Source organism: Pithys albifrons, chromosome 17, assembly GCF_047495875.1.
Source record: "Pithys albifrons albifrons isolate INPA30051 chromosome 17, PitAlb_v1, whole genome shotgun sequence".
NCBI classification, from domain to species: Eukaryota; Metazoa; Chordata; class Aves; order Passeriformes; family Thamnophilidae; genus Pithys; species Pithys albifrons.
The window spans coordinates 8,784,375-8,811,566 of NC_092474.1; the positions used below are offsets into that span (position 1 = coordinate 8,784,375).

General features: G+C 42.8%; 3 protein-coding genes across 10 annotated transcripts in view; 1 reads left to right on the top strand and 2 right to left on the bottom strand.

The window, feature by feature from the left end:
* Positions 1-9,225, bottom strand: part of TTC28 (tetratricopeptide repeat domain 28) — a 110,934-nt gene extending 101,709 nt beyond the window's left edge. For both annotated transcript variants that reach the window (XM_071572380.1, XM_071572379.1), the window contains exons 1-2: positions 9,073-9,225; positions 4,154-4,432 (exon numbers count right to left, since the gene is read on the bottom strand). In XM_071572380.1, the coding sequence (XP_071428481.1) occupies positions 4,154-4,432; positions 9,073-9,156 (363 nt within the window). In that variant the 5' untranslated portion in view covers positions 9,157-9,225. The remainder of the gene's footprint in view (positions 1-4,153; positions 4,433-9,072) is intronic.
* Positions 9,226-10,144: 919 nt separating this feature from the next.
* On the bottom strand, positions 10,145-23,530 carry CHEK2 (checkpoint kinase 2). Of its 6 annotated transcripts, none has more exons than XM_071571770.1 (15): positions 23,493-23,530; positions 22,572-22,826; positions 21,896-22,020; positions 21,484-21,631; positions 20,649-20,739; positions 19,888-19,996; positions 18,028-18,081; positions 17,391-17,452; positions 16,798-16,897; positions 16,397-16,483; positions 15,521-15,684; positions 15,190-15,305; positions 13,775-13,860; positions 10,970-11,050; positions 10,145-10,375 (listed from the first exon to the last, which is right to left on the bottom strand). In XM_071571770.1, the coding sequence occupies exons 2-15, from the start codon at positions 22,819-22,821 to the stop codon at positions 10,280-10,282; spliced, it is 1,569 nt and encodes a 522-aa protein (XP_071427871.1). In that variant the 5' UTR covers positions 22,822-22,826; positions 23,493-23,530; the 3' UTR covers positions 10,145-10,279. The 6 variants fall into 6 exon arrangements, 4 of the variants coding, with proteins under 4 accessions (XP_071427871.1, XP_071427869.1, XP_071427872.1 ...); XM_071571768.1 differs by having other exon boundaries at positions 10,970-11,070; positions 15,174-15,305; XR_011699233.1 differs by having other exon boundaries at positions 10,286-10,375; positions 10,970-11,070.
* On the top strand, positions 23,473-27,173 carry HSCB (HscB mitochondrial iron-sulfur cluster cochaperone). Of its 2 annotated transcripts, XM_071571779.1 has the most exons (6): positions 23,556-23,833; positions 23,900-23,996; positions 24,353-24,442; positions 24,933-25,077; positions 25,924-25,971; positions 27,023-27,173. In XM_071571779.1, exons 1-6 carry the CDS (start codon positions 23,589-23,591, stop codon positions 27,112-27,114), a joined length of 717 nt encoding a protein of 238 aa, XP_071427880.1. In that variant the 5' UTR covers positions 23,556-23,588; the 3' UTR covers positions 27,115-27,173. The 2 variants fall into 2 exon arrangements, with proteins under 2 accessions (XP_071427881.1, XP_071427880.1); XM_071571780.1 differs by lacking the exon at positions 23,900-23,996 and having other exon boundaries at positions 23,473-23,833.
* The last annotated feature ends 19 nt before the right edge of the window (positions 27,174-27,192 follow it).

Genomic DNA, 27,192 nt, shown 5'->3' on the forward strand with positions numbered 1-27,192 from the left:
GGTGTTGCAGCAATAAAACAGTTTGATATGAAAAGATGGCCCTCTTTTAAGAAATAACACTTTTCCCTGCTCAGTGGCTTGAACAGTCACAATAACCACAGACGGTTCCTGAACCCTGATCTTCAAATCTATTTGCCAGCTTGGCCCCCTCTCACTCAGTAACCCACTGTGCTTTTCAGGGAACATTTGCTCCTCAAAGACCAGTCCCAGTCCTTCTACTCACACTGGACACACACGTCAAATAAAATCAAGGTACCCTCAGAGTGCTGAAAACATCCATCACTGTCATTCTTGCTTCCATATAACTTTGGTTGTGAATGCCCTATGAGTCAGAAGTATTCAAGCCCAGCAAAGTCATTTCATCTGCTGTTAGTGAAAAACTTTTCTGTTGGGAGATTAAGACAATAACTTAATGCCCAAACATAATTAACTGTTCAGGAGCAGTAGGCCATTCATACCTTTGTGCTCGCTGTCACAGCACTAAGACCAGCACTTCACCTGGTAGTGAGATCTACATTTTAGCACAGAATTGTGCACAAATTTAAACCATTTAAGCTACAGCATATTTTTCCTATAATGTGAAGATTGAAAGTATCTCAAAATCAGCAAGAACTAAGGAGAGACTGTCCAGGTGTCAGAGTGACAGAACATATATCCCTCCATTTTCATATACTATGCCTAAGGCTGCATAGCTGTGAAGAGAAATAGAATTAAAATTTTCTAGAGTATTATCAACAGCAAAACAAAGAAAACTGTACAGTGGGAAATCAAAGAACAAAACAAGCCTGATCTGATTTGCCTCTAGGGTATTCCCAAATCACAAAATTCCTGAAATATTCTGCTACCTTTGCATTTCTCAGTGACATGTACTCAAAATATTTTTCAAACAGCAGGACTCAGGAGCCAGCCCCCTTGGACAAACCCTACCCCAGGTTTATGTGCTGCTGTAATGAACACTCAGCAGCCACACACACCAACACTCTGGGCTGCAAGAGATCTGATGTTCTGCTGCCATCGCTTTCTGTCATTCATGCCTGGAGCTGCAGAGGGAAGCAGGTGCATTTGTATAAACACACGTGCTAATTGCTCACCACTAATTAACGCTTTCAGGAGAGGCTTGGGGTGGGGATGTTACGGGAGTGCCTTCCAGCCAGCGATGCCCCTGCAGTGACGTGGGCAGGTGCTCAGAGCAGCACCCCGAGGGCAGGGACATGGCACACCAGCGTGCCCGGGGCACAGGGAACAGACACTGAGCTCTGCGGCTTTCAAGAAACAGTGCACAGATTTTTCATGATTCAGAAGTACTTAAAAAAAAAAGATGAAAAAGTATCTTGATAGAACTGGACTGGAGGAAGGAAGACGGGGGATGAGAACTTAACTAAGACCTTAACTGGAAATATAAGCTGTATGAAAATTGATGTAAGATGTATGAAAATTCAAAGTTATACACAATTGTGTTTGAAGTCATGAAATTAAGAACAACCACTTTCTCACTTTTTTTTTCAACATTGTCTCATTTCACAGCTTTGTTTCACTTTTTTTTTTAATTTTCATCCTCTGAATTAAAAAAATCAGCTTAATGCATTGGCCTGATTAAAGAGGGAAAATACATTTATTTCAAACACATGTAAGATTGTGATATTTCCCACTAGCATTGTAAATGCTGATAATTAAAAAAGAATTAACAAACTACATACCCAAGACAAAAGAGGAGAAGAAACAAACTTACATTTAGCAATACAAATCTCAAAAAATGTGTATGCAGATTACTTTTCCAACTTCCTAAGTGAAAGGAAGTTAGGTTCTGTATTTAAAACTTACGACTTTCAAACCAAGTACCAGCTGTCCCTGCTAAGCTCCCTCTTCTGGCTAATTAATAAACTCTCTTAGACTTTGTACGTAGAAGTTTTCAATCTTCCCAGTTCTGTCCTATCAATAAAAGTCAGATATTTTAAAAGAAATTCACTCTGTGAATAGCTCCAAAAATCAGTAAAGCTGGGCTAGTCAGTGTGGGGGTTGCAGTTAATAAGCTTGTGCTTTTAAATGGATCCTCAAATGAGCTTTTCAGATACTGATCTTTTTCCTTGCCCTCACTGGTATTTTATGGAAACAGAGTTAACATGAATTATTTTTAAACAAGAAGAATACCAACAAACTTCAATATTCCAGTTCCACTGACTTCAAAACGCTGAAGGATGACCTAACCACGGGGTAATTACAGTTATAAAACAAGAGGTAAGATTCCAAATGGGATTCTGATGGTCTGGGAGAAAAGAGGAGGGTGTGTGAGACACTGACAAACTAAAGGTACCACTGTGGAAAGATGGAAGATACACCAGGGACTGGAGCGGAGCTTTGTAAAGGACAGGACGCCTCCCAAACGAGGCTGACTCTCTCTCCTGCTGCTGACTGATTGTAACTCTCAAAGGATATGAACATCCTGTATCACAGAACAAGATATCCCTTACACACTGATCCAATAAAAGACGGTATGTAACAACAGCAACATCATTTAGGTCTTCCAGTATTTTTTCCATAATGAGGCTCAAAATGCTCTGTAAAAGTGACTCCTGACGTTTTGTAAAAAAAAAAATAAACAAAGAAATAGAGTTTGCTCAAAGTCAGAACTGGAATTGAAACTTCATGTTTTTAACTCGGTCATATAGTCTACTTGAAAAAAGTATCATTTTTTTACTAAGAATGTTTTGGAGATTTTTTTTTAATATTTCACCTTAGTATTGCATCAATAAATATTCTATGATTTCTGTATTTAATAGACTGTTAGTAATGCCTTCATTTAATACAGATTTTTAGTTTGTAAATCTTTTCCATCTTACCTTCTATTTTGATCCACAGGTCTTTTCAAAGGTTGTTATGCTTCTTTGACTGGCAAGTATTCTTTTATGAAACCTTTTCATAACTTTTCATCTAAATCAGCTCTACAGTATATCACTACCAGAGCCAGGACACAAAACTGAGCACAGGTGGCCTGGCTTTTATACTCCTTATCTCCCTGAAGTCAACTGATCTGGACAGCAAAAATGTAATGACAGTAATGAAATCTTTTTTTAAACACAGTCCTTCATACAAATATATGCAAAATCTTTTATGGCATTCCACAATACAAATCAATTAACACCCAAAAAAACCCCAAAAGCAAATAAACAAAAAACCCCACCAAACCACAATACAAACCCCCACCATGCAACAGTAATGCTACTCAGAAGTTTACAAACCATCTCCTTGACAAAGCAGGAGTTTCTTCTAATGTGCACTGATTCAAGTCTTAAGGAATACATAAAAAGGGTTTTCTAGAAGCCAATAAACAAATGAAAATCAAAATATAAGACTCAGGGTGGATCTCCTTTGAAATAAAAGAAAATTTAACTTCAATAGTTTGGAGCCCAGCTGGTGGAGGGCATCGTGCTTGCAACCTGCTCTGAGGAGAGAACCTGCTGATGAGCCTGGTCTCAAACTGCACCTTTAGCTAAAGTGGCTACGAAGTGTGTGTGAGGGATTGCCAGAAGAAACGGAATCTGAGGCAGATGCTGTTAAAATCAATTCTCATGCAGAGGGCTGCCCCCAGCCAGCCAAGGCAGGCAGCTACTGCAGCAATCAAAGCAGCTGGTGGGAACCAAGCCTAGAAGGAAGAGGCAACCAGCACCATTTACTCCTTACAAATGTTTCCTTGCATAGTGAGGTCTTACCGAGAATGCCAAGACATATTTCTTCAAATGTTTATCCAAAATATACTACACACAAACACTCTGAACACTCTTTTGAAAGGCCTTTTCACTCCATTACTAATAAGAATCTCCATGATACCTCTCAGAATTTTGCAACCATATGTTCCTGGATGCTGATGAATGCTGACTACATTGAACATTAGAACAGATGTCTGGTCTTCACAACCCAGAAACCATGCTTGGTTAAAACAGTAAAATAGTGGCACACTCCCACTGGTGAACAGTCTGTTTACACAGAAAACTGTTTAATACCCAACAGGTAATTCAAGTCAAACAACTTTTAAAGAGAAAATGTATTCTTATCTGGAGCTTTTACCAAACCCAGACTGTAATACAGAAATCCATGCACTGTTTACACCAGGTGTTACGTATGCAAACAAATCCCAGAGGGGTCACCCCTTGCCTACCTTTGGCCATTTGGGGTTCAGCAGCCGGGCCCGGAGGGCATCGTCCAGGGCCTGCTGGTACTGCTGGGTTTTCAGGAGGGCGGCCGAGCGGTTGCTGTACAGGATGCAGTTCTGGGGGTCCAGCCCCAGGGCCTCACTGTACAGCTCGATGGCCCGGTGGAAATCGCCCGCGTGGCACGCCTGGTTGCTCTGGCGAACCTTCTCCACAAACTCAGCCTTGCTCAACATGGGGCTGGCAGAGCTTTTCCTTCCAAGAGATTTTGATTCAAAGGAAGAAATCTGGGAGGGGGAAAAGGGAGAAATTGTACGTTAGTGTTAAGAAATGCACCCAAAAATGAAAAAAAAAATCAAACTATTACAAACTGTACAACAGAAATTAAGAGTCACCAGCATTACTGAAGAACAAATTATGAATTTGGAATCAGATTCTTAAAATGCACATTGTCTATCTATTGATACGTAGCTTTGAGGGTACAAGGCAAGAGAAAACAGTCTTACAAGACATATCATTCCCTATGAAGGTTGTCTTCCAGACACAAGAGCAGCTGCAGTCCCTTTACGAAAGCTGCATTCCACAGACTCACAAGTGTTTTCCTCCTCAGCTGATTCTAGGGCACTAAGCATAGTTGGCAGGTAAAGAAGTTTCTCTGAACAGGTGGCAGGTGTGAACATGAAGATGATGCTGGTACATCTGAAGTTTGATATGCAGATCACACAGAAGCAAATGCATGCACAGACAACATAAAAATGTGTAAATTCACTTCAAACCAAAGAACTTGCACTGGTACCTCTGCTCATAAACCTTTACATCCAGCTCCCTGCAGCTGCAAACTGTTCATGAATTGGAAAGGAAGAACGAGTCCTTGGAACCAGGTATACTCACAGAAATCACTGGGACATACAATTTATTTTAGCAACACAACAGGAGTTGTTGGCAGAGCCACCTTCCCAGATTGAAAACTTTAGGCAATACAAAATAATAAAGAAAACTTGTTTGCCTTCAAACTATAAAGATTATTACCTAAAGTAAGCTGTTGAAAGTCCTAGTTCCATTTATCCTGGTACACCCTTTCTCCTCATTTAACTTTCTACATTGCACATTTTCCTCAGGCAGTCCCTTGTAGTCAGTAACTGTTTCTGTCATGCAAACTTTATTCTCTCACAAGGGCTCTCAAGAACTCAGCAAGAACATCTTTGCCCAGCTCCGATCACAAGGCAGTTGGGAATTGGGCAGTAATTGTATTTGGCAATAGGCAACACAATACACATGGTAACATACAAAGTACTTGGAAATATTCATTAAAGGTTTAGACTACTATAGTTAAGATTGGTGTCATCTAGTTTTAGTCTTGCAGACTGAAAAAGGTTAAGAATATCACATATTGTTACCACAACAACCACGGGGCTTAAATACATTACCAGAGCCAGCTGAGGCGTATTTATAAAGGTGGAAAGGGAAGCAAGATGCAAACTGACATCCTGCCTCAAGCATCAATTTGTTAACAGACTTTTCTTTTTTTTTTCTTCCTTAAGTAACAATAGAAAAACAAGTTAGAAACTTCTGATTTCTTATTATACTCATTCTGTTCTGACAGGTGTTTGTCCAAAGTTTTTCTAAACTTCTCTATTGAAAGAGACTCCATGCTTTACTCAGGCAATCTCCTTACACTGCTTCAGAATTTTCATAATTAAAATATATTTCTTAATATGCATCCCAAATCTTCTTTGTACCAGTAGATGTACTGTTTCTTGTCCCATCTACAGAAGACTGAACCAAAAACTTTGTTCATTTCATCTGTGTAGTTGCTTTTTATGAATAGCATTATAAAAAGCAAATTTCTGCATCCTGAAAAAATCCCTACCACGTGCAGCACATCTTTAAATGCACCAGATACTTCTTTGCTACTTCAATCAAGTTTACAAACAGCAACTTCATGTATTCCCAAGTACTGGCAGGAAAACGGCTGTACTGTGAGCAACTGCACAGATCTTAGAGCTGAACACGTTGCTTTGTTCAAGCAGTGCAGGAACTCACACATTCGTGAGCATCTGACTATAAACTGTGGACAGTTTGCTGTGACCTGAGAACCTGCAAGAACTGGATCTGAAGATTCAGCATATCCAGATTACATGGACAGGTGTTCAAACACAACGATGAGGAAACCCTGACAAAGCGAACTGGTCACCAGAAGGGCTGGAGGTCGTGCAGGAAATGGGGCTGATGAGCACCCAAGTGTCAGGGGCAGCAGTTTTCCCATGTGTTTTAAAGGTAGCTGCCATCTCCCTGACATGCATCAGGGACAATGAAAAAGACCAAGCGTTGTGTAGTTCCCATCCTACTATCACACTCAGGGTGAAGGACTGCAGCTTCCCCACAAGCAGTACCACAACCAGTCATGACTCAAGTTATTTAGAGGACAGATATTTGAAGAAATTGATTCCCCAGCATTGCAGTCCCTGCCTGCAGCAGGACTATGGCCTGGAGCAAAGGCGAGCTCTGGGTCATGGCACAGGGGCACCACAGGGCTCTGCCATCAGCCCACTGAGCTGCCTGCCCAGGGGCACCACAGGGCTCTGCCATCAGCCCACTGAGCTGCCTGCCCAGGACCAGCCTGCCCAGGGGCACCACAGGGCTCTGCCATCAGCCCACTGAGCTGCCTGCCCAGGACCAGCCTGCCCAGGGGCACCACAGGGCTCTGCTATCAGCCCACTAAGCCGCCTGCCCAGGACCAGCCTGCCCAGGGGCACCACAGGGCTCTGCCATCAGCCCACTGAGCTGCCTGCCCAGGACCAGCCTGCCCAGGGGCACCACAGGGCTCTGCCATCAGCCCACTGAGCTGCCTGCCCAGGACCAGCCTGCCCAGGGGCACCACAGGGCTCTGCTATCAGCCCACTAAGCCGCCTGCCCAGGACCAGCCTGCCCAGGGGCACCACAGGGCTCTGCCATCAGCCCACTGAGCTGCCTGCCCAGGGGCACCACAGGGCTCTGCCATCAGCCCACTGAGCTGCCTGCCCACGACCAGCCTGCCCAGGCACACCGAGCGCACTGAGCCCTTGGCAGCAGGGCCTCTGCAGGGGCACAACCTCAAGAAGCACCAGTGAGATGAGGAGTCCAACAGCTGTCTTTTCTGCAGTTTATTGCGCACAAAGAAATGAACACACAAAACTGTGAATTATGCTTCCAGAATCATGCTGTGAGTCTATAACAATGAGGAGAAGTCAAGAGGAGACATCCTCTCAATCCAAGCGAAATAGTTTCTGCCCCTAATATCTTGTGACACTAAATAATCTCATGAAGAAAAAGGAAACTATTTCAAAGGAAACTATGATGGCAATATGTGACATATGTTATTATTTAATTCCTGTGATCATGAGAACTACGTAAGGCAATAAAACATCATTAGGTAAAAGAAAAACCACAGAAGAGTAAAACTGAGTCACTCTGGCACTCAAACCACAAATAAAAAAAGATTATGATGATGGTACCAACACACAAAGAGTACTCATTAAAAAGCCATCCCAGCTTTCCAGTCAACACAGCTCTTCTGCTAATACAGTGAAGGTAACTGCAAGACACAAACTTGAGCTGCCTAAGATTTTGTTATAAAAGGTGCTTTCATGTACTAAAGTAATGTTAAAAAAGTTTCTTAGTGCAGCTGAACAAAAATGGTTCTAATGAAGTGCAGAAGAGGATCTAGCAGAGACAGTCTGAGTTAGGAGCTCAGGTATTTCTGATAAAGAAGATGGCACAAGCTTCTCAGCATTACTCCTCGAAACCAGCATTAGGCAGCAGAAACCAGCTCTTACTACTGAGGTCCCACTAGACAGAAGGTCTCACAACATCTGCTTCAGGTCATACTCAGCAATGAATACCCTTCATTGGTGAAAAAGCCTCCTCTGGCAGAACGTGCTCAGGATTCAACCCTACTGGCAACGGAAGAGTCAAACACATACAATTTTCTTTGGTCTTTTTAAGAAGAAACAAACTCCCAATCCCCCAAAGTAAACAGGAACTTGACATCCTAGAAACGCATAAACGGCTCCAAGAAAAGAAGAGAAAGGATAAGAAGGTGGAGGCACTCAGCCGTTTCAACTCTCTGTTCACTGGGGACAACCAGGGGCATCCCTATGGCTGCACCATCAAACTGCAGGAGTGCGAGCAGTGACTTGGCTGACACCTCTCACCCCTGACCGCCAGTCTGTATTCCAGTGCATGGGCAGAGCCACATCCACAACATTTGCTGTCACCCAAGATGCACTGATCGAATCCAATCTCCAGATTCCAAGCTCTCAGTAAAAAACCTCTTCTAACGGAGTTCATCACAACTTTCGCCGCGGCTGGCGCACCCAGTCGGTGCCTGTGCCAGTGCAGCAGGGCCAGGAGCTCTGCAGAGCTGCAAAGTACACCTGACACATTCACCGTCCAACACTAAAGATTTTGACGAGGTGAGTCTCGGGTTTGCTCACCGGGGCGTCCAGAGCGAACGCTGTGCCCGCCGGGTCCCGCCGCAGCGAGGGCGGCCGAGCGCGTTCGTTCGGGGCTCTCGGCCCCGCAGCGGGGCAGGCCCGGCCCGGTCCCTCCGCGCCCGGCCCGCGTCGGGACCCCCCAACAGCCACGGGGGGCGAGGGGCTCGCCGGGGAGCGGGGCCTCGCAGGAGAGCGGAGGGCTCGCCGGGGAGCGGGGGGCGAGGGGCTCGCAGGAGAGCGAGGAGCTCGCAGGAGAGCGGGGGGCCCGAGGCGAGGCGAGGCGAGCGGTGGGCCCCGCCGGGAACTGCCCCGCCGCCCCTCGGGCCTGCGCCCCCGCCGCGCTCCCGCTCCGTGCCGGGACAGCCCCCGCGTCCCGCAACTTTCCGGCCCGGCCCGGCCGCTCCTCCCGCCCCCGCGGCTGCTCCGGCGCAGCCCGTCCGGCCGCAGCTCACCCGGGCAGGCTCCGCGTCCCGCTGCCGCCGGGCCCGGCCCCCCGACACAGCCTCGGGCGGGGGCGGCGGCGCCTGTTGCTCCATCGCGCTGCTCCTCCCCCGGCGGCCGCCGCGCCGATCCCGCTCCGGCCCCGCCACGTTCCGGGCCCGGCTCCGAGCACCGGGCACTGCCGCGGCCCCGCCCCGGGGCCGGGCCGGCCGTTGCCCGGGCACCCCGCCCAGCGGCGCTGCTGCCCCGGGCCGGACGTCCTGCGGTGGAACCCGGGCTGGCCCCGGCCCCGGGGCGGCGTGTCTGCAGGACCCGGGGTAGCCCCGGGCTCACGGAGGACACCGCGCCCTTGTCCGCTGTCGCCACACGGGTCGGCCCGTCGGCCAAAGGCAGCGGCGCCCGCAATCGAGGCGTTGGGCGCTCTCGGCACCGCTCCGGCCGTAGACAGCGAGGCTCAGCACCTTTGTTAGCCCAAACCTTCCAAATCAAATGCTGGGATCCTCTCTGCCTCTTGCAATGAAGAGGCAAACGGATTATAGTGAAGACTCTTGTGTTGTGAATAATAACTAACTTCTTGTCTAAGTGCAAATCAGATGAGACTACCGTAGTGAAGTTTAGTAACACTTCCCAAACAAACTCTTTCATAGAAAAACATCTAAGAGTCTGAAACTTCAGAATGCTTTCTGCAATAAAATGATGAACAGATGGCCAGCAGCCCAAAGGTTTGCCATCAAATGAACAAGATCAAAATTAAGACAGCATTAGAAAGCAGGTCTTAGTCAGGACCCAAGGAAAGGATCCAAGAAAGGGACTTGTAGATTATCTAACTGTGGGGTGTAATGAAAGATGAAGGGAAAAAAGTACAGGTGTCTTCTATTTCTATCTAAAGACAATTGCTGTTAATTTACAGTGTAAGTAGGAGCTAGGGAAATACCTTCTTATCAGCAATGATGCCACTCTGTTTAAAGTCACTGGTAACCAAAGCCTTTTGCAGGACACCAGGACACAAACTTAGCCCAAACACAGCTGGATGGACCAGGACAGGACTATTTGTGCAGAGTATCATACATGCACAGCAGTCACTTCAGTCTTACAAAGTTATTTTAATTTGGAAATTGCATCTTCTGCAGTTACTCCATTATTAAGGTTTTTCTTTTAAAAAAATCTCCTTTCCATAAAAAAAAGCTGTCATTAGCAAAAGTCACTTTCTCTTCTTCTTCACCTCATTTTCTGAAATGATGTAGAAGGAACTGTACGCTTAGAAGAGCCAGATTCTTCTTCACTTTCATGGTGACGCTTTCTCGTTGTGGTTGGCTAAAAGAAAGATACAGCAGGATTGCTACAGGAAACCAGGTAAAAACAGAGCCTGACTGTTCTGCTAACTCCAGAATTATGGGTGTTGGCCACTGTGACCTTCTGTGACCAAAAAAGCAGCATGACTAACTCATGTTTCTCTACCAAGAGCTATGTAATTATATTTGAGCATTCTCATATAAGACATTGCTCCCAGCTTGAAACAGCTACTGTTTACAATTCTCCTAATTAGCATCTGGTAATGAATGGCATAATGCCATCCTAAACTTGCACTTACATGGGAAGTTTTCCTTGACTACTAAACATTAGCAACTTGAACCCATAAAAAAAGTATGTTCAACAATTTTATTCTAAATATATGAATAATTCTTTGAAGCCTGTGAGACTGTTTCTATACATTTAAACAAGTGTTGACAAAGCACAGAAGTCCATTGCTGCTCTTCAGGAAGCAGAGACAACCAGCAGGATGCCACACAGCCCAAGGGCACATTTCTCTGAAGTCTCAAAGTTAACTGATTTTCTTATTACAGGTTACTTCAAAATCTAATTTCCCTGTGCATCCAATATTAATCTTCAAATATCTATTACACATACCATTTTGGATGTTTGTGATGGATTCATATTGGCACATGTCTGAGCAAGTAGCTGTTGAAATGTACTCTTCATATCCTCATCCTGGGAAAAAAAACCAGTACCTAAGTAGTAAACAGAGTATTTAAGGGAAAAGATTGGGAAACTCCAAGAGAAGTTAATGGGACATTCACTGCTAGAGACAATTAGAAATAAGTATCACTGAGCTCCTAAGGATTTCAGCTGTTTTAACTAAGTTTCTTGGGTGAAGGAAGGGGACAGGGTCCTTTTCCTACACAATGGAGTGTTGCAGTATATCCTTTTCTGTTTAACTATGTTCTTAAGTACTACAAAAAACTTGGATGTCAATATCCATTTTATTTCATATAGAATTGTTTTTCTTTTCCAGGGTCACCTGATTTGACTGTGACTACCTTTGAGTTAATGGGTAAGATAAATATTTTTTCATTTATATATCAAACATCTGAGTGTTTTCTTCAGCATGCAACCAAACTGATCTTGCCCCATTCATAAGACCTCAGTGAAGTTTCAGAGGCAGAAACAGCAATCCTATATTCACCTTTGAGAAATGTTTTAGTGAGTACCTAGTTAGACATTTCCACTGGGTAGTACTTAGGTTTAAGCAGCTCACTAGGTTTTAAAGTTGTAGATTTAAGCAAAGAATGGAGTAAACAGCACATGAATAAACACTAATTTGAAAGCACTACTGGTTTAAAAAAATCTGAAGAAATGAAATATTGTTTGGAGAATGTGCTTACTTTTAATATCTGAAAAATTCCCTAGTGTATCCAAAATCATCAGAGGACTAACAGTCATTAACTGGTCCCATGGAGAACGTGGGTTTTCCTGCTGACTTGTGAAGTCAATACTTCCAGACAACACAAGAGGGAGAGAGGAGCCAGTAACTCCTCACTACTCACAGTAACAGGACTCAGCAGCTCTTTTGGTGGTGTATTCAAGGTGTGTGATATCTAGAACTGAGCAAGCTGGGCGTTGGCCTTCCAAGCAGGCAGTGCACATCACCTGTGAACACCTGATACTCTTAGTAACAGCCCCTGAAGGGAAACGGTTCAAAGAACAGCAGCTGAGTGCTAGATGACATCTGGATTTGTGGCTATTATGTTTTCTGGAACTTTTTGTCCTGTCTTCAAAATTAAATTTAACAGTAAGAGGTGTTCCTAAATGGAATATATAATCAAGTTAATAACAACTTGAGTTTACGTACTGAAATATCTCAAATTCTTAGCTTGCCTAAATATCTATTTCCCTTTCCCCATTATGCATACCAGAAATTCTTAAAATCAGTGTAGCATGGCTTCTGAATACTATTTTCTGCTCAGAGTTATGATTTAAATGTAAGAATCTATATCTGATTAACTCACTGTTAAGTTACACACAAAACTACAGTAGTAAAAGACAGAAATGCCAGGAAAAGTTTCTGATGCCCAGCAGCATAATTAAGTCAAGTTAATCACCTAAAAAGAGTCATCTGTATGCAATTTTTGTCTTAGGACACTGTCAGCTGTTAAGCATTGAAGAATACTCCCTTTCTTCGACCCTGTTTCTTATGTTCCTTTACCAAAGCATCTAAAACCACCCTGTTCCCAGTGAGGGATGAATTAACAGAGCCTGTTGTGTGGCTCAGAGCTAGGCTGGGTGAGTTCTATAGGCCTCCTCAAGCAAGAATATCCAGGAAAGGTCCTAAGTCCAGTGGTCACCTCTAGAGTGCCAGAAATAAGAAAAGACCACCTAAAGATTACCCCTCACAAACCTAATTAGACTGTAACAGGTGGGAGGGAAACCATCACTTCCTATTCAGGGTATTCCAAAACCAGTGGCACTTATTCATACCCAGCATAGTAAGAACACAATAGCACTGGACACCTGCCAGAAACAAATTCTGCACTGCCTGCCCACACAAACAAGTTGAGGAAGTGGGACTCTGTCACAATGCTCAAAGGAAGGGGTCCATCCTACCAGAACCACAGTCAGACTTGGTCTCTAAAAAGCACACCGTGATCCTCAGATGTAAAAGAGTTCTGGGAACAGGTGTCTCAGAAAGGATGCAGAAGCTGCTGATTGTGTTGAAAGAAGGTATTCAGCAGACTCCTCTATGCTACTTTTGCAGTCCCCCTACAGGGACTAAATCTTTGAAAGCACAGACAAGCTACAGATGCAGACTGAGCTTTAATTTCTGTGAAAATATTCCGGAGATCCAGGATTTTCCATTGAATTCAGTGCAGGTCATGAAAGCATACAATGGGTGTTGAAGGAGGACTAGAGTATGGAGACAAACAGCTTAACACCAGTATACTTACACAAAAATAAAGCTAGAGAGGACTGTCAACCTCTGCTGTTGGACTGACTTCACACCTTCCAGCACAAGCCAACTGGGCAGTGGGAAAGAATTAGTGACTGCAAAGCTGGCATTAAATGCAGCAATCTCATGAGAAGCACCAAATGACAGTTTTCTTCTGCTGCCTCCTGTCAGAGACAACCCCTGGACAGGAAGGCTTAAGCTTCAACTGAAGATCACAGCTGTTCTTGCCATGGAGCTAAAGAATTGAAGCTCTCCTTGCCCATCCCTGTATCCCTGCCATGGCTTCCTCCACGGGAGCAGGGCCAGGCACACTTGGCACCTCCAGTGAGCACTGGTCAGTCTGCTCTGCTTCCCTGCAGAAGCAAATTCCACTGCATCAACAGAACTTCACAACGTTCAGGCTACTGAACTGCCTTGGAATTTACAGCAACAAATTATCCCCCCAACAACCCAGCTTTGCTGTATCTCAGTTAAAACTCAATTCCTACCTGAAGCCAAGGATGGTCTAAGGCTTCCTCTGTGGTAAGACGTTTGCTTGGATCCACTACTAACAGCTTCTTCACAAGATCCAGAGCTAAAATAATAAGGAGATCTGGCTGACATATGATCAATACATTCATTACCTGAAATATGCCTACTACATCAAAGCTATGTGCACAAGGTATCTGATACCCCTTCTGAACAATGCCCAAAAATATAGGCTGGGCAGATCACTTTTCTTTTTTCTATGCATAGGGAAAGCAGCAGACAGCAACCATCTCTTCTTCACACACACACAATTCAACACCTTTCAATAAACCAAAATTACCAGTAGATACACTGTCCACAATTTATGTTCTGAACATGCACAGGAGACTGAGCACTCTCCTAAAAACTTCGGTTTTAAAGGGGAAAAGCAAAGACAGCTTAATTTCCTGGCTTACAGTGTCTCAGAAAGCAGATTGTCCATCTGGGAAGGTGGGAAAGAAGAGACAGACACATGTATGCTCAACATAATCTCAAACTTCCATTTTCTTAGGAAGCTTCTTACTAGACACACTGAAAATATGGCATTTATATCATAATTTATTACTCCAAATCTCTCATAAGGGAATTTTAGCAAGATTTATTTTTCACTGTATCCGATTGTTCTGAATACACACCAGTAGGACTATGTACAACCTTAACATAATTTCCATTCTTACACATGTCTGACTTATTATTGAATAAGCTTCAAATTATTCAGGAAGGAGTTATATTTGGTAACTTTATGAGACAAAGAATGACAGCATCATTTATTAGAAACTCTTCTGCACATACAGAAGAAGTATCCAAGGCAAATACTACAATTATTTTGTGCATATAAAATGTCCTGAAAAAATAAAAGCATGTAAACAGTAGCTATCATTGCAATTTACTATGCAGAAACTCCGTTTCACAGATTAATTATCTGACAGTGGGCCAAACCTAATAGCTGATTCCATTAAATGTGACTGACACCTTCAGCTAAAAGATTAGCACCATGAAATTACTTTCTTGGAACATTTGTCTTTTGGAATTCTAATTCATATTCCTTAAATTCCTGGCATTTTTGGCTTAACACTTGAAGAATCTTTAGGCAAGGCAAAGTCTGTGGACCAGCTTGACAAAGTCAGAAGAAAAAGTGAAAAGAGGAAAAATAGACATATGTGCCCACAAACTCTATACTTCTGTGCTTAATTACACTAAATATTACTAAGAAATCTCTTCAATAAAATCATATCTGCTCCTTCTAATGCTTTAATTATGAACCTTAAAATATTAAGATACTACTTCAAAAACAAAACATATCAACATGCAATGTGCCACACGGCTGAAAGAAAGATAAACAAAAACTACAAGAAAAGAGGTTGATATTTTGCTACCCACTGTGCTGGAGTCATACCCATGTCTGACACATGTTTCCATTCTTTTGCGATGAACATGTATTTTCCACGGGTGATTTGATCTTTCAGAGAGAGTTGAGTGTTTTGCTCATTGAATGGTGGATATCCACACAAGCTATATAAAAGTAAACAAGTTAAATAACACAGATTTTGTCATAGCAAATGAAACACTGAAGTCCCACAATTAAAAGCATCTGTTATCATAGTACTTTCACACGTGTGAAATTTTAAATACACTTTCAGTTCCTAATAGAGATACTGAAGTTGCCATGTCTCAAGCCACGTATGTCAAAGACTGCCCAGTGAAGGTACATCTACACAATATCTTACCATACAAAAAGAATAACTCCTAAACTCCAGCAGTCCACAGCTCGGCTGTATCCAGCAGTCCCAAGTGAATTTAGAACCTCAGGAGCAAGATACATGGGAGTACCACATAATGTTTGCATAAGAGAAGCTTCTCCAAGAATCTTGGATTGTCCAAAATCTGTAATCTTGTATTTAAAAATGGTAACACCACATAACATATTAGGATGGATTGTACTAGAACATATCATATTGTCAACATACATCAGGTGGTAACATTAAGTTTCTTCCTTGCAAGCCAGTTCCAGTACACAACTATGAATGAAAGTTACCCAAACATTAAGTGAGAATGGGAGAGGAGAAAGAGAGGGAAATACAACAGAGGATCACACTGTACACTACCAAATATACTCTCAAATTTGGATGTAAATGGACAACCACAGAATAAAGATATTGTAGCTTATTAGAAGAGATAACTTGAAAAATAAGCAGTTTAGCATGCAAATCTATCTGATGCTTTCTCTAGGGGGAAAAACCCCAACACAAAAGAAAATCCACAACCTTTCCCCCCTTTCCCCAAAAAGGAAATAAAACACAAAAAACCCCTGTCACCATACAGCCTGAACATTTGTGAGAATGCTATCTGTAATTCAAAAATTAAATTTTATTGGGGAAAAAAAAGCATTGACATTTGAAGGTATGTATGCAGTGTATGGGTTGAAATACCCACAAAAGTAAAATTAAAATTATGAAAAAACCCTCCTCGATGTTTTAAGTTACTTCATGGTTTGTATGACTACTCCCATAATATCTTTTTGGCTATGTTTAATGAAATACCAAGAAGAATGGGAAGGAATATTCCCAAATTTCTCCATTAATAAGAAATGTAAGTTTCCTTACCTTTATAAGACATGTCTCTTCAGAAGATGAAAGCAGCACATTTTCTGGCTTTAGATCTCTGTGTATAATTCCATTGTCATGAAGATACTAGACATATAAAGATAGACAATTAAGGAAAAACAGACTATTAACCTGTTTTAAAATGTAAGCTTTCCAATTGTTCCCAAGACAATGGCAGGGTAACTGAAATGGCTGATTAAGAGACAGGCATACATTTAAAGCTCCTCAACTTATGAATCGCTCTTAAAAAAACAAACCACAATAAAAAAAGGCAACTTGTTAATAATGCTGCACTGATTGCTTGAATGGGTTTCAGAAATGACAAGTGACAGAAAAGTTCATCCTACTGATATTCATAAGCATAACCATATTTTTTCATGGTAGAATTCATGATTACATACCTTTACTGCCAGTAGCATCTGATAAAAGTACAACTTGCAGGTAGCTTCTCTCATCTTGATTGGCCTTGTCACTCTGTCATACAGTTCTCCTCCTTCCATCCTAAAGCAAATGCAGGTAAGAAGTCTTGACTTCCAAAAGATTCATCTCACTAGACAAGGCTAAGACCAAAACATTTGGCTATTCTGGCCACAGAGAAAGAATGTATTTCTGAAAATGAGTGAACAACATCCTAAACACAGCACATGCACTGCTGAGTTCTGGTCAAGCTCCTGAGTCCTCACTGGGAGCTGTTACATGAGTTCTGATCAGCCAACTCTTAGAAGCTCAAAAATAAAAAAAGTAGCAGTCCTCCCAAACAGCAGCACAGCAAAGAGCACCTGGGCACCAAGTGCCTACAAAGCATAGGATGACTCTTCTCCTGGTTATCCCCTAGCTCCTAATTTTACAGAGGTTTCAGACAACAGTGGAGGCCAGCAAAAGGAAAAAAAATAAAACAAACACCACCCACCCCCCCAGTTCAGAACTACACACATTCTTTGTAGCTATGGAAAACATTTAAATTCATGCATTTATTTTCAAACAATTTACTTACAGTTCCAAAACAATGTAGTAATCCTCTGCTTCAAAGAAGTTTTTGATCTTGATTAAGCAAGGCTAACAGAAAAGAGAACACAAATGGAGGCACACAAGAAAGTAGAATGGTTTGTAAAAATCAATCCTAAAGCTCCTATTTCAGTATTTCAACCATGTCACTTAAACTTACACTTAACAAAAGTGACTAGTGAGCACCCCAGACTTTGGTAAACACAATCCTTATTTGTCCAGTTATGAGTTACCATCCCAACATTTCGTGTATTTTACATGCAGAGAAAAGAGGAGATACAAATTCAAGAAAATTGCCAGTGAAAACTAATCTTTATATTTGGTTATCTCACATCAAAGAAAGATTTCTACAGTGGAGGTTCAGGTAGAAACTTCTCCTGTGAAGTTTCTTCTCAAATTTACATTTCATTTATTCCAAGTTTTAAAATCTCAAATTTGCAAAGACACAATATACTTTAAAAAAGAAAAAAGAATCATTCAATAATTTACAGGAAAAATTATATGTCTCCTTCAACACATTTCTAAACAGGTAAAACTGACCTTTAGTTACTACACTAATGTCAGTGAACTACCAAAGTACATACAGTAGGGAGTAAAAAGGAATAAAAATGTACAGTAACACTCACATGGTCTATTTTCTTCAGAATTTCAATTTCTGTATTGATATTAAAAGCTGGGTTCTATTAAAAGAATCAAATATTATATTGGGTAAGACAGTGCTCTTCTGAAATGAGACATCAGAAATGAGAGACAATCCCAGGAAGGCCATTGTTTCATGCCCCATCCTACTGTAAGTGATTGTGACATAAACTGATCAGGTGCCTTCCGTGAATTAAATAAACAATCTGCTGTCACTACTGGGAGCACAATATTGCTCCAGACATGTAATTTCACTGCAGCTTAGAAATCCCCAACTAATTTCCAAAGTATAAAAATCAAAAAAATATTGTCACGTATATATATGTATTGTCCTTTAAACAGCTTTTCTCCCCCCAGGATGCTTTGCACATGGGCCAACCCTAAAATTACATGCTACTCTCTCCTAGTTGTTACTTTGCAAGATAAATTAAACAGATTTTTTAATCTGTGTCTTAGGCTCAACTAATAAAATCAACCCAGCAGGGTTTTTTTGCTCTTCTTCCAATCCAAATCAATCATCTTTGAACACACAACTTAATCTGTTCACAACATTCCAGATGCACTCCTGCCTCTGTTTTGTACAATGGCATATCTTCATAATAACAATTCATAACAGCATCTTAATTTATATTAGAAACATTACAAAATTGCATTTTGCCATTTTCAGTCACACTGATGTCACATACTTGTCTGCAAATAACTACATCTCCCCTCTCCTTTGAACTAGGCAAGCGTAGATTAGAGCAGAAATTTTTGCTGATCTTCAAGTGTACAGGTTTGTACTATTGAATCTTATCTGACATCTATTACTCGAGCATACAAGCTTGTCAATTCTTCATACATGATACTGCCATCTTCTCTTCTGTCAACAGAGACTTTGGGTCAGTGCAAAAGAGCTGAATTAGAATATTCCCACATTTTGTGCCATGATCGCTAAATACAACAGTACAGAAAACTAATCTCAAGAAAAACTCTCAGAACTGCCCCTACTAAGTAATTCTGTCCCCACTGAAGCTTCCTGGCACCTTTTCCTCCACCAGCTCCCATTTCCTCTGAGAAGTTTTGCCTGTACAAAAATAATTTCAGATCAAGTAGTAGTTTCTGTGCAGTACCCAATGAAACACTTTGTTGGTTTAAATAGATTTTGTATATTATATCTCTGCTCTGAAGTTCATTTTCTCATCAAAGTAATTAATAAGATTAATCCAAATTGATTTAGCTTTAGCAAACCCACAGCACAACTCACATAACTCCTTCCATGCACTTTTGATCTAACTGTATTTTTCTTCAAAGTTTATCCTATACCCATATATAAAATTAAAGAATAATAGCTATGAAAGTTGCTTTCACGTTTGTCATGATGGAGTAAAGACAGTTGTCTTTGTTCTTCTCCAGATTCCAGCTTCTGCCATTAGACAGAAGCTGAAAAGCCCTTCCCAAAAGGCTTCAGACAATTTTATTAAAAATTATTATGATGGAGCATACAATAAAATTAGCTTAGTTTGCACATTTTTAGTCAGACTCTGCTGGTTATGATGGGTCTATCTGATGCATTTTAGGACATAACCAAACCCCACAGGACTCCATGCCACCCTCTGTATACATCCCATTTACAGTCCTAAATTATGAACCTAATGGAATGTGGTCAGAGAATGAAAGGAAGCATCTCCTACAGAATTCTGTAGATGCTGCAAGATCAAAAGGCATTTTGAAATTAAATACAGAAGACATTAAGTAAGAAAATTCTCTTTAGTTGAAGATAGCTGGGGAGTCAGAGAAGTTACAAACTATTCCAGGCCCACTGCAACATGGCAGAGACAGAGAGAGAAACAAACACCACCACTCACTGCCTCTCTCAGGCCACTCGCCACAAACTGCCGTTTATTGATGATCTTCACTGCGACTTTGTTACAAGTGCTCTTCTCAAATGCCAGTTTGACTTCTCCACAGGCACCACTAACACAAGAGCATAGCTATGTCAGTGCTTACAAATACTTGTCAAAAACCTGTGTAAGAGTACAGACAAATTAAAGCATTGTATTACACATAATTTGGAGCTGCTGCTTTCTAACTTTCTGAATATGCCTCTTCTCAGGAAATATTCAACTCTTAGGAAGCCTATTGTACTTCTCAGGAAACATTTAATAGTTAGGAAGTCTGTTTAAATAGCAAGTGTTCTCAAGGGCCACTCATTCAAAACTGCAGGAGTAAATATGCAAAGCGACTACTCCGTTTGCACGAAGGGCACTGCAAATGTGAGGTTGTAGAAAGCTGGATTCTGACATAAAGCTCTTCCTTCTGCTTCCAGTAACTGAGTAAACTAGTGTACAAACCTAAAAAACTTGCTAAGAACTTACAAACTCTATTTATCATCTACAAAACAAAACAAAAACTGGTTTTCACAACTGACAGTAGGTTACACACTCCAAGACAATTATGGGGATAAAGCACAAATTCCTGTTTAAGTTGTTGTAAGCAACAGGTTTACTCAGGTGTCAGCATTCTCTTTTTTTCTTTTTAAACAGCAGCTCAGTTAATAATTCCATAACAAGGCACTGACAATGGTCACAAAGTTAAACCTTAATACTGAGGAAAGAAGGATGCTCACCTCCCCAAAGTCTTTGACATGATATATTTCTCTCGGAATTCTTTAGGAAACATCATCTGATCATCCACCGTAAGATCAGAAAATACAAACACTGGGAAGACAAGTGAAGGTCATTTTCCTGTTATTAACTTTAAAATTTTGTTGTAATAAATCTCTGTTTCTTGAGCTTTTATAGTCAACAGCATAACTGAGAAGATGCTGCCTGCTAAAGGAAAAACTAAATATATGCTACAAATTACATCAGCTATGGGTTAGCCAGGTGATCTTAATACTGGAAAATGGCATTTTGGTATTACATTCACAACAATCCTTAACCAATTAACAACACACCTAAAGATAAAACAGGCAGAAATTTCAATGTCCCAGAGAACTGACAATCAAAAAAATAACATCTTAGTGGAAAAGCAAAGACAAAGAAACACACACCCAGCTCTGCTAATTTTTATGAGGATTTTCTCTGTATTATGCAGCATCTGGTTAGGTGTCTGTGGGGATTTTCAACTTTTCTTGAATAGTCTGTTTTCCCTGTTTCCCCCATCACATGCACAGCTTCTGAAGCCCAAAAGTATTTGAAAAATAAGAAAACAAACATAAAAGGTTACACTATAGTAAGGTGCTAACTGATGCAGATTCTTTCCAATTTTCTTTTTTAGTCTTTTTTGCTAGGATTGATGTGGACATGGATAATTTTTACACAAGTACTAAAACGTATTCACAGCTGTATTTTAACAGCCCTCTTGGAGCAGCTCAGCTCCCAAGAAACATACTCAAATCCATGCAGAAACAATCTCTTGGTCAACATGTGAAGAACCTATTTAAGTTAAAGTACACTTACCCTTATTGTTCTGTACAGACAGTGCAATTTCAGAGTTGTGTGTCAGTGGAAGCCTCTTCCCTTTTCCAACAAGCTCTCTATTAACAAATGTTCCATTTGCACTGTGGTCTTCAATGTAGGCAACGTAGGAATTTTTTGGACCCATTTCCTCAAAGAGAAAAAAATGGGAAAGATGAAAGTAAAGAACAAGTGGCTTTACAGTAAAGACATGACAGACTAGAAATTTACTATTGCTGGCTGAAAAAATTAGACTACTGAGGTTATTACATAAACCAGGTGAAAGGGACATTGCCAAGAGGCTTGTTAAAGGAGTCAACACTGAAGATGTTTTGATTTCTTTAGAATCTCTGCCCCAAAGTCACTTTTTTAATTATGCCAAGATAGACAGACAGTTAACCTTTTTAGCACTTACCCTGAAAATTCGGAAGTGCTTCTTGCTATAGTTTTGGTAGAAGCCAGTCTCAGATAATCCCAGCTTTGAAAAACTGTAATCACAGCTTTTGTCTCTCCCAAACCAGTATTCCTCATTCACACAGTCTGCAGGGGAGGGGAAGGTACAGCAGAGAGAGAACACAACATCGCAGGAAGTTAAGAACTATGACACTACAGACTGATGCCAGATGGTAGAGAGGAGGGATACCAATGACAAGATTCTTCCAGTACAATCAACCTTATTTGTCTTAATTCAGACAAAGCACCATGCAGTATTGACACACTGTAAAATTCCTTAATAATTTTACCCTTTTCATGCTCTTAATAATTTTGCTCTCCTTAATAGTAGTTTTCAATTCACCTTCAGCAATATAGACACACATGAAAACTAAAGAAGTTATAAAATGGAAAAATGATGTATGTAACAAAGAACATGAACACTCCATAATTTCTCTAAGTCTATGGAATCTGTGTATGCAAGTACTCAATATAAACTCTGGGATGTAGTATGAAATAAAACATTATTGCAAAAGTTGCATACCTACATTTGCTTGTGCTTCATTTGAAAATGAAAAGACTGTCCTCTACCAAGCTGCTCAGAACTTTTTCTGAGGTCCTACAAATGAACCAAGAGTTTTGTTAATGTATGCACATACCATAATTGCTGAAACCTTTGGCAAGTGCAAAGAGTCGACCCCAAGGCTGAGGAACCAGCTCTTCAGACTCCTGGTCCTCAGGGATCGATGGCAGCTCCTGAGTGGGAACGGTGTCCAAAGAACTGAGGGTCCCAGAACTTGAGGAAGACTGACTGGTACTCTGTGACCCACTGGAAGAGGAACTGGTACCACTCTGTGACGGCTGAGCACCTTGAGACTGCTGCCCTTCATTTCCAGTCTCTCGAGACATGTTGGCTTCAAAGAGAACGTTAAAAAAGCACCATTACTACAGAAAAGTAAAACTGGCAAGCTCTCGCACACTGTACTATTAATGTCCCAAGTCCATTCTCAGGCCTCAAAACTTCCAAGCAAAGGGAACATATGTGGGTTACACGGAAATCTCCCAGGATGGATTTCCCTCTGAAAGGGAATGTGGGGCGCCCTCTGCTGGTTCTAGAACAGAATTAACCTTTATGCCCAGATTTCTCCCGAAGACTTCACGGCTCGCACTGGGTCCCACAGGGGCTGGAAGGGGCCGCCGAGTCCAACCACTCCCCCAGCACTGCTGAGGCTTCCAACGACCCCTGCCCCAGTGCCACACCCAGATGGCCGCTAGAACCCCTCCAGGGATGGTGACTTCACCCCCCAGGCAGCCTGTGCAAAGGCTGCGTAGCCCTTCCTCATATCGAACCTACGCCGCTCTCTGCACAGCTCCCGCACGCTCAGGCAGCGGAGCCGGGGCGGCCCGGACGGGCCCGTCCCGAGCACTGCAGGCCCGCGCGACCCTCCCGGAAGAAGCAGCGAGGAGCTACAGCGAGGAGGGGCCCCGGAGCGGGAGGGGAGGGCAAGATAAGGCAGGGCCGGGCAGAGGGTGCGGGCAGAGGGTTGGGGCTGCGCGGCCGGGGCGGGCCCCGAACTCACGGTCCGGCCGCCGCCGCTCAGACCCGTGCCGCGGAGCGCGCGCCCCGGCGGAGCCAATGAGCGGCGGCGCGCGCGGGGCCCGCCGGGAGCGGCGCGATGCGGGCGGTGCTGCGGGCGCGGCTCGGGCGGGCGCTGCGCGGGGCCGATGCGGGCGGTGCTGCGGGCCCGGCTCGGCTCGGGTGGGCGCTGTGCGCGGCCGCCCCGGGCCGAGCCCCGGGGCCGCCGTGCTGGAGCTGCGGCACCGCGCTGTCCGGCCCCGAGGGGCCGCCGCGCTTCTGCCCCGCCTGCCGGGCCCTGCAGCCGCCCGCGCCGCGGCCCGACCTGTTCCGCCTGATGGACTGGTGAGTGCGGGCCGGGCGGCCGCGGGCCCGGCCGGCCGCGGGGCTCACCCGCCTTGTGTCCCGCAGTGACCGCTCCTTCCGCATTGATGCGCGGCAACTGCAGCGGCGGTTCCGGAGCCTGCAGCGCGCCGTTCACCCCGACCGCTTCGGCCAGAGGCCGCCGGTGAGCGCCGGGCCGGGCCGGGCTGGGGGTCGGGCCGGGCCCCGCGGGGCTCGGTGGCCGTAGCGGGAACCCGCCCTTTGCCTTCGGCTGCGCCGGCCGTGGCGCGGCCCCAGCGCCAGGACTCGCCTCTCTGTGTTTATCTCCCGGTGCTCAGAAAAGACTCTGTCACGGATTTGCGGTGGACGAGGAGGGGCCGTTGGGGCTCGTCAGGTCTTAGTTGAGTGCAATGACGCAGTTCCCAGGTCCACAAAGTCTTCTCAGCTTAAGAGTGGTGTAGGGACGCTGGTTTTCTGCATGTAACAAAGGGTATCCTGCCACTTGTCATTAACTTCAAATTATTTGTCATCCATTTGCAGAAAGAGCAACACTACTCCGAACAACACTCTTCCCTGATCAACAAGGCCTACCAGACGCTGCTGAACCCTCTGAGCCGGGGCCTCTACCTCGTAAGGCCTCTTTTGGGTGTTTCCAGTGTTGTGCTGTAACTACACATGGGCTGGGGGTGCTTTGAGGGGTTGGACCTCCGACTCCAACTTTAACGTGGTCATTTGTGTTCCTTTGAAGAAGAGGATCACTAGAGACTGAAGTGAGACCAAAAACAAGTTTGTCCAAAAATTAATCAGGTTATCACATTTGCTGCTCACATTACGCTAATTTGTTTTCCACATCACACGATGGGTTTGGCCATGGCTGCTCATAAGGAATTTCAGTCTGACCCTGGGCAGCCTTTATTATGCTTTCAGCCTGGGCTAACTACTGATTTTTATGGTCAGCCTATAATGGAGTTAATTTTCAGACTGACTGTTTATGCACCTTGCGTGGAATATGCTGTAGGTTTATCAGATACCAATTTGAGTGTGTCCCCTAAAAAACTTAGTAATTCCCATTGAATAGGTGTAATAGTGCTTATTTTCAAATTCCCATTTCCTCTGCCAGCTGGAGCTGAGTGGAGTGGAGCTGGCACAAGAGACAGACTGTGATGCAGACTCGGCGTTCCTCATGGAAATCATGGAAATCAATGAGAAATTAGCAGAGCCCAAAAATGAAGATAGCTTTGAAGAAATTGAAACTTTAATTAAAGGTTGGTTATGATTTGAGGGATTTGTATGGACCCAATTTATATCTTGTGTAATGTGAGAGTCTTTCTGAAAGCTTTTAACCGTGTTGGTCTATTTCTTGTAGTGTCTCCAACTGTTTTTAGTGTGGTTGACTCACTGCAAGAGCTTCTGCCCTGGCTCCCTTCCCCAGTGTTGTCTTTATCTATTTATGTACCTAAACACCACACCTGGTTTGAGAACATCTGTATAACAGAACCTGTTCTGAGGGCAAAATAAGTATATATAGACGACAAAAAGGAATTTACTCAATGTTTGGCAGATCATGGAAAGTCAAGTGTTGCAGAGAAAGAACTTTTCAAAATGAAGTTGAATAAAATGCATGTCTGACCATATTAAATAATGTCATTTACACAGACAATGTATTTCTTTCAGCTTAGCAACCATTGTGTTAAGTGGTTATTGTCCTTCCATAAGCAATTATCTTTTTATATTGTTAGTGATGCCAAAATATTTGGTTTATTAATATATTTAGTTCTTTGCACAACGAAGTGTAGTGTGCCAAAAGTAATTAGAATAACTAGAATAAAACCTGAGTAAAGCAGGAGAGAATTACCTGTAGCAGGGTAAACTGCTAGACCAAAATAAGTTGGATTGCTGGGAAGTTAGTGACCATTGATGTGCATTGGAATTGCTGTCTGTATACGTTTCATTTGAAATCATAACTAAAACATGGACAGCAGTATTACGAAAAACTCTCTTAGCTCCCAGAGGCTGAGACTAGTAATGAAGTTTCCCACCACAGGCAGTTGGAATGCAGTGGTATAAAATATACTAAGTATGAAAGAAAATTAAATAATTTTCTTTTGCAGTTAAACAAGAAGAACTGACCAGAGAGGTGACTGCAGCTTTTGAAAGAGGTACCTGTTTTTATGAATTATTTAGCTGCCATACATACCTGTCAAATGCTTAAAACCCCACATTCCCTTAGTGGCAAATATTTCCTGAACTGTAGAACACAAATACTACATCAACAAAGGTTCTTTGTGTGGTATTTAAAATAAGAACTTCTAAACTGATCTTTCTGCTGAATCAGGAAATTCAGGACCTCACATTAAAAATCCAATACAAAAGTTCCATTGAATTAATTTTGCAACAAAATAATCACTTTGAGTGGGAATGCAGTTGCTAAGAAATTGTGTGTTTCTGAGAATACTGTGAAGGACACAATCAAACTTTGACCACCTATCCTGAGGTTTTAGACCAGAATGTGAGAGATGCTGTTCTGCAGCTTTGGAGCTGCAGCAGAGCAGCAGGTGCTGTTCTGTGCAGCGAAAGCTGAGACAGGAACGATTCCGTTTCCATGGAAGCTTTGCAGCAAGGCAAGTCCTGATGCCTGTTCAGCCTAAGGTTTTGGGGGTTTCCTGTGCAATAGCCAACATAACTTTCTTCCACAATCAATGAACTGTTCCCTAGCTTCTGAATCTGGGACGAAACCTTTGTATTTCTGTGGCGGGTCTCAGTGCTGCGGCTGTGAGGGGAGGGGTGGCAGGGGTATTGTAACTGTAAACATCAAACACCAAGTGGTCCTGGCTGGGCCTGCCTGTGAGGAATTACAGTCTGTTACTGCTCTGTGCCTCCACAAGGACTGTATTGCTTCTATCCTTGTTAGTAGATAATAAAGCACCTTTCCCCTCCAGTTGTTTAACTGAGGAGAAAATATTTCAGTATCAGTTTGAGAAGCCGGACTATCCAGATTGGACTCCTACTCTTTTGCATTTTTCAGTTATGTCAGTTGAGGTGCTCCCAAACCATCCCAGATGAAAGTAGTAGGCAGCATGGTTTAATAGTGTCTGGGTCCTTGCAGCTCACAGCTCCTAGTACTGAAACAGGTATTGTCATTGAAATCTTGAGAGTCATTTGAAAATGCAAACTCAGCTCTCTCTCTGTAAAATGTTTATTTCATTTCAGATGATCTTCAAGAGGCTAAGAAGCTTCTAGGAAAAATGAAGTATTTTGCAAACTTAGAGGATAAACTGAAGTCCAAGAAGATCCCTTCTTGATGCTGCCTCCTTTAAAATTAAGAGTTATTTTCCATTAAACTACCTGTTTGACAGACAAATGGTGTTTGTTTCCTATGA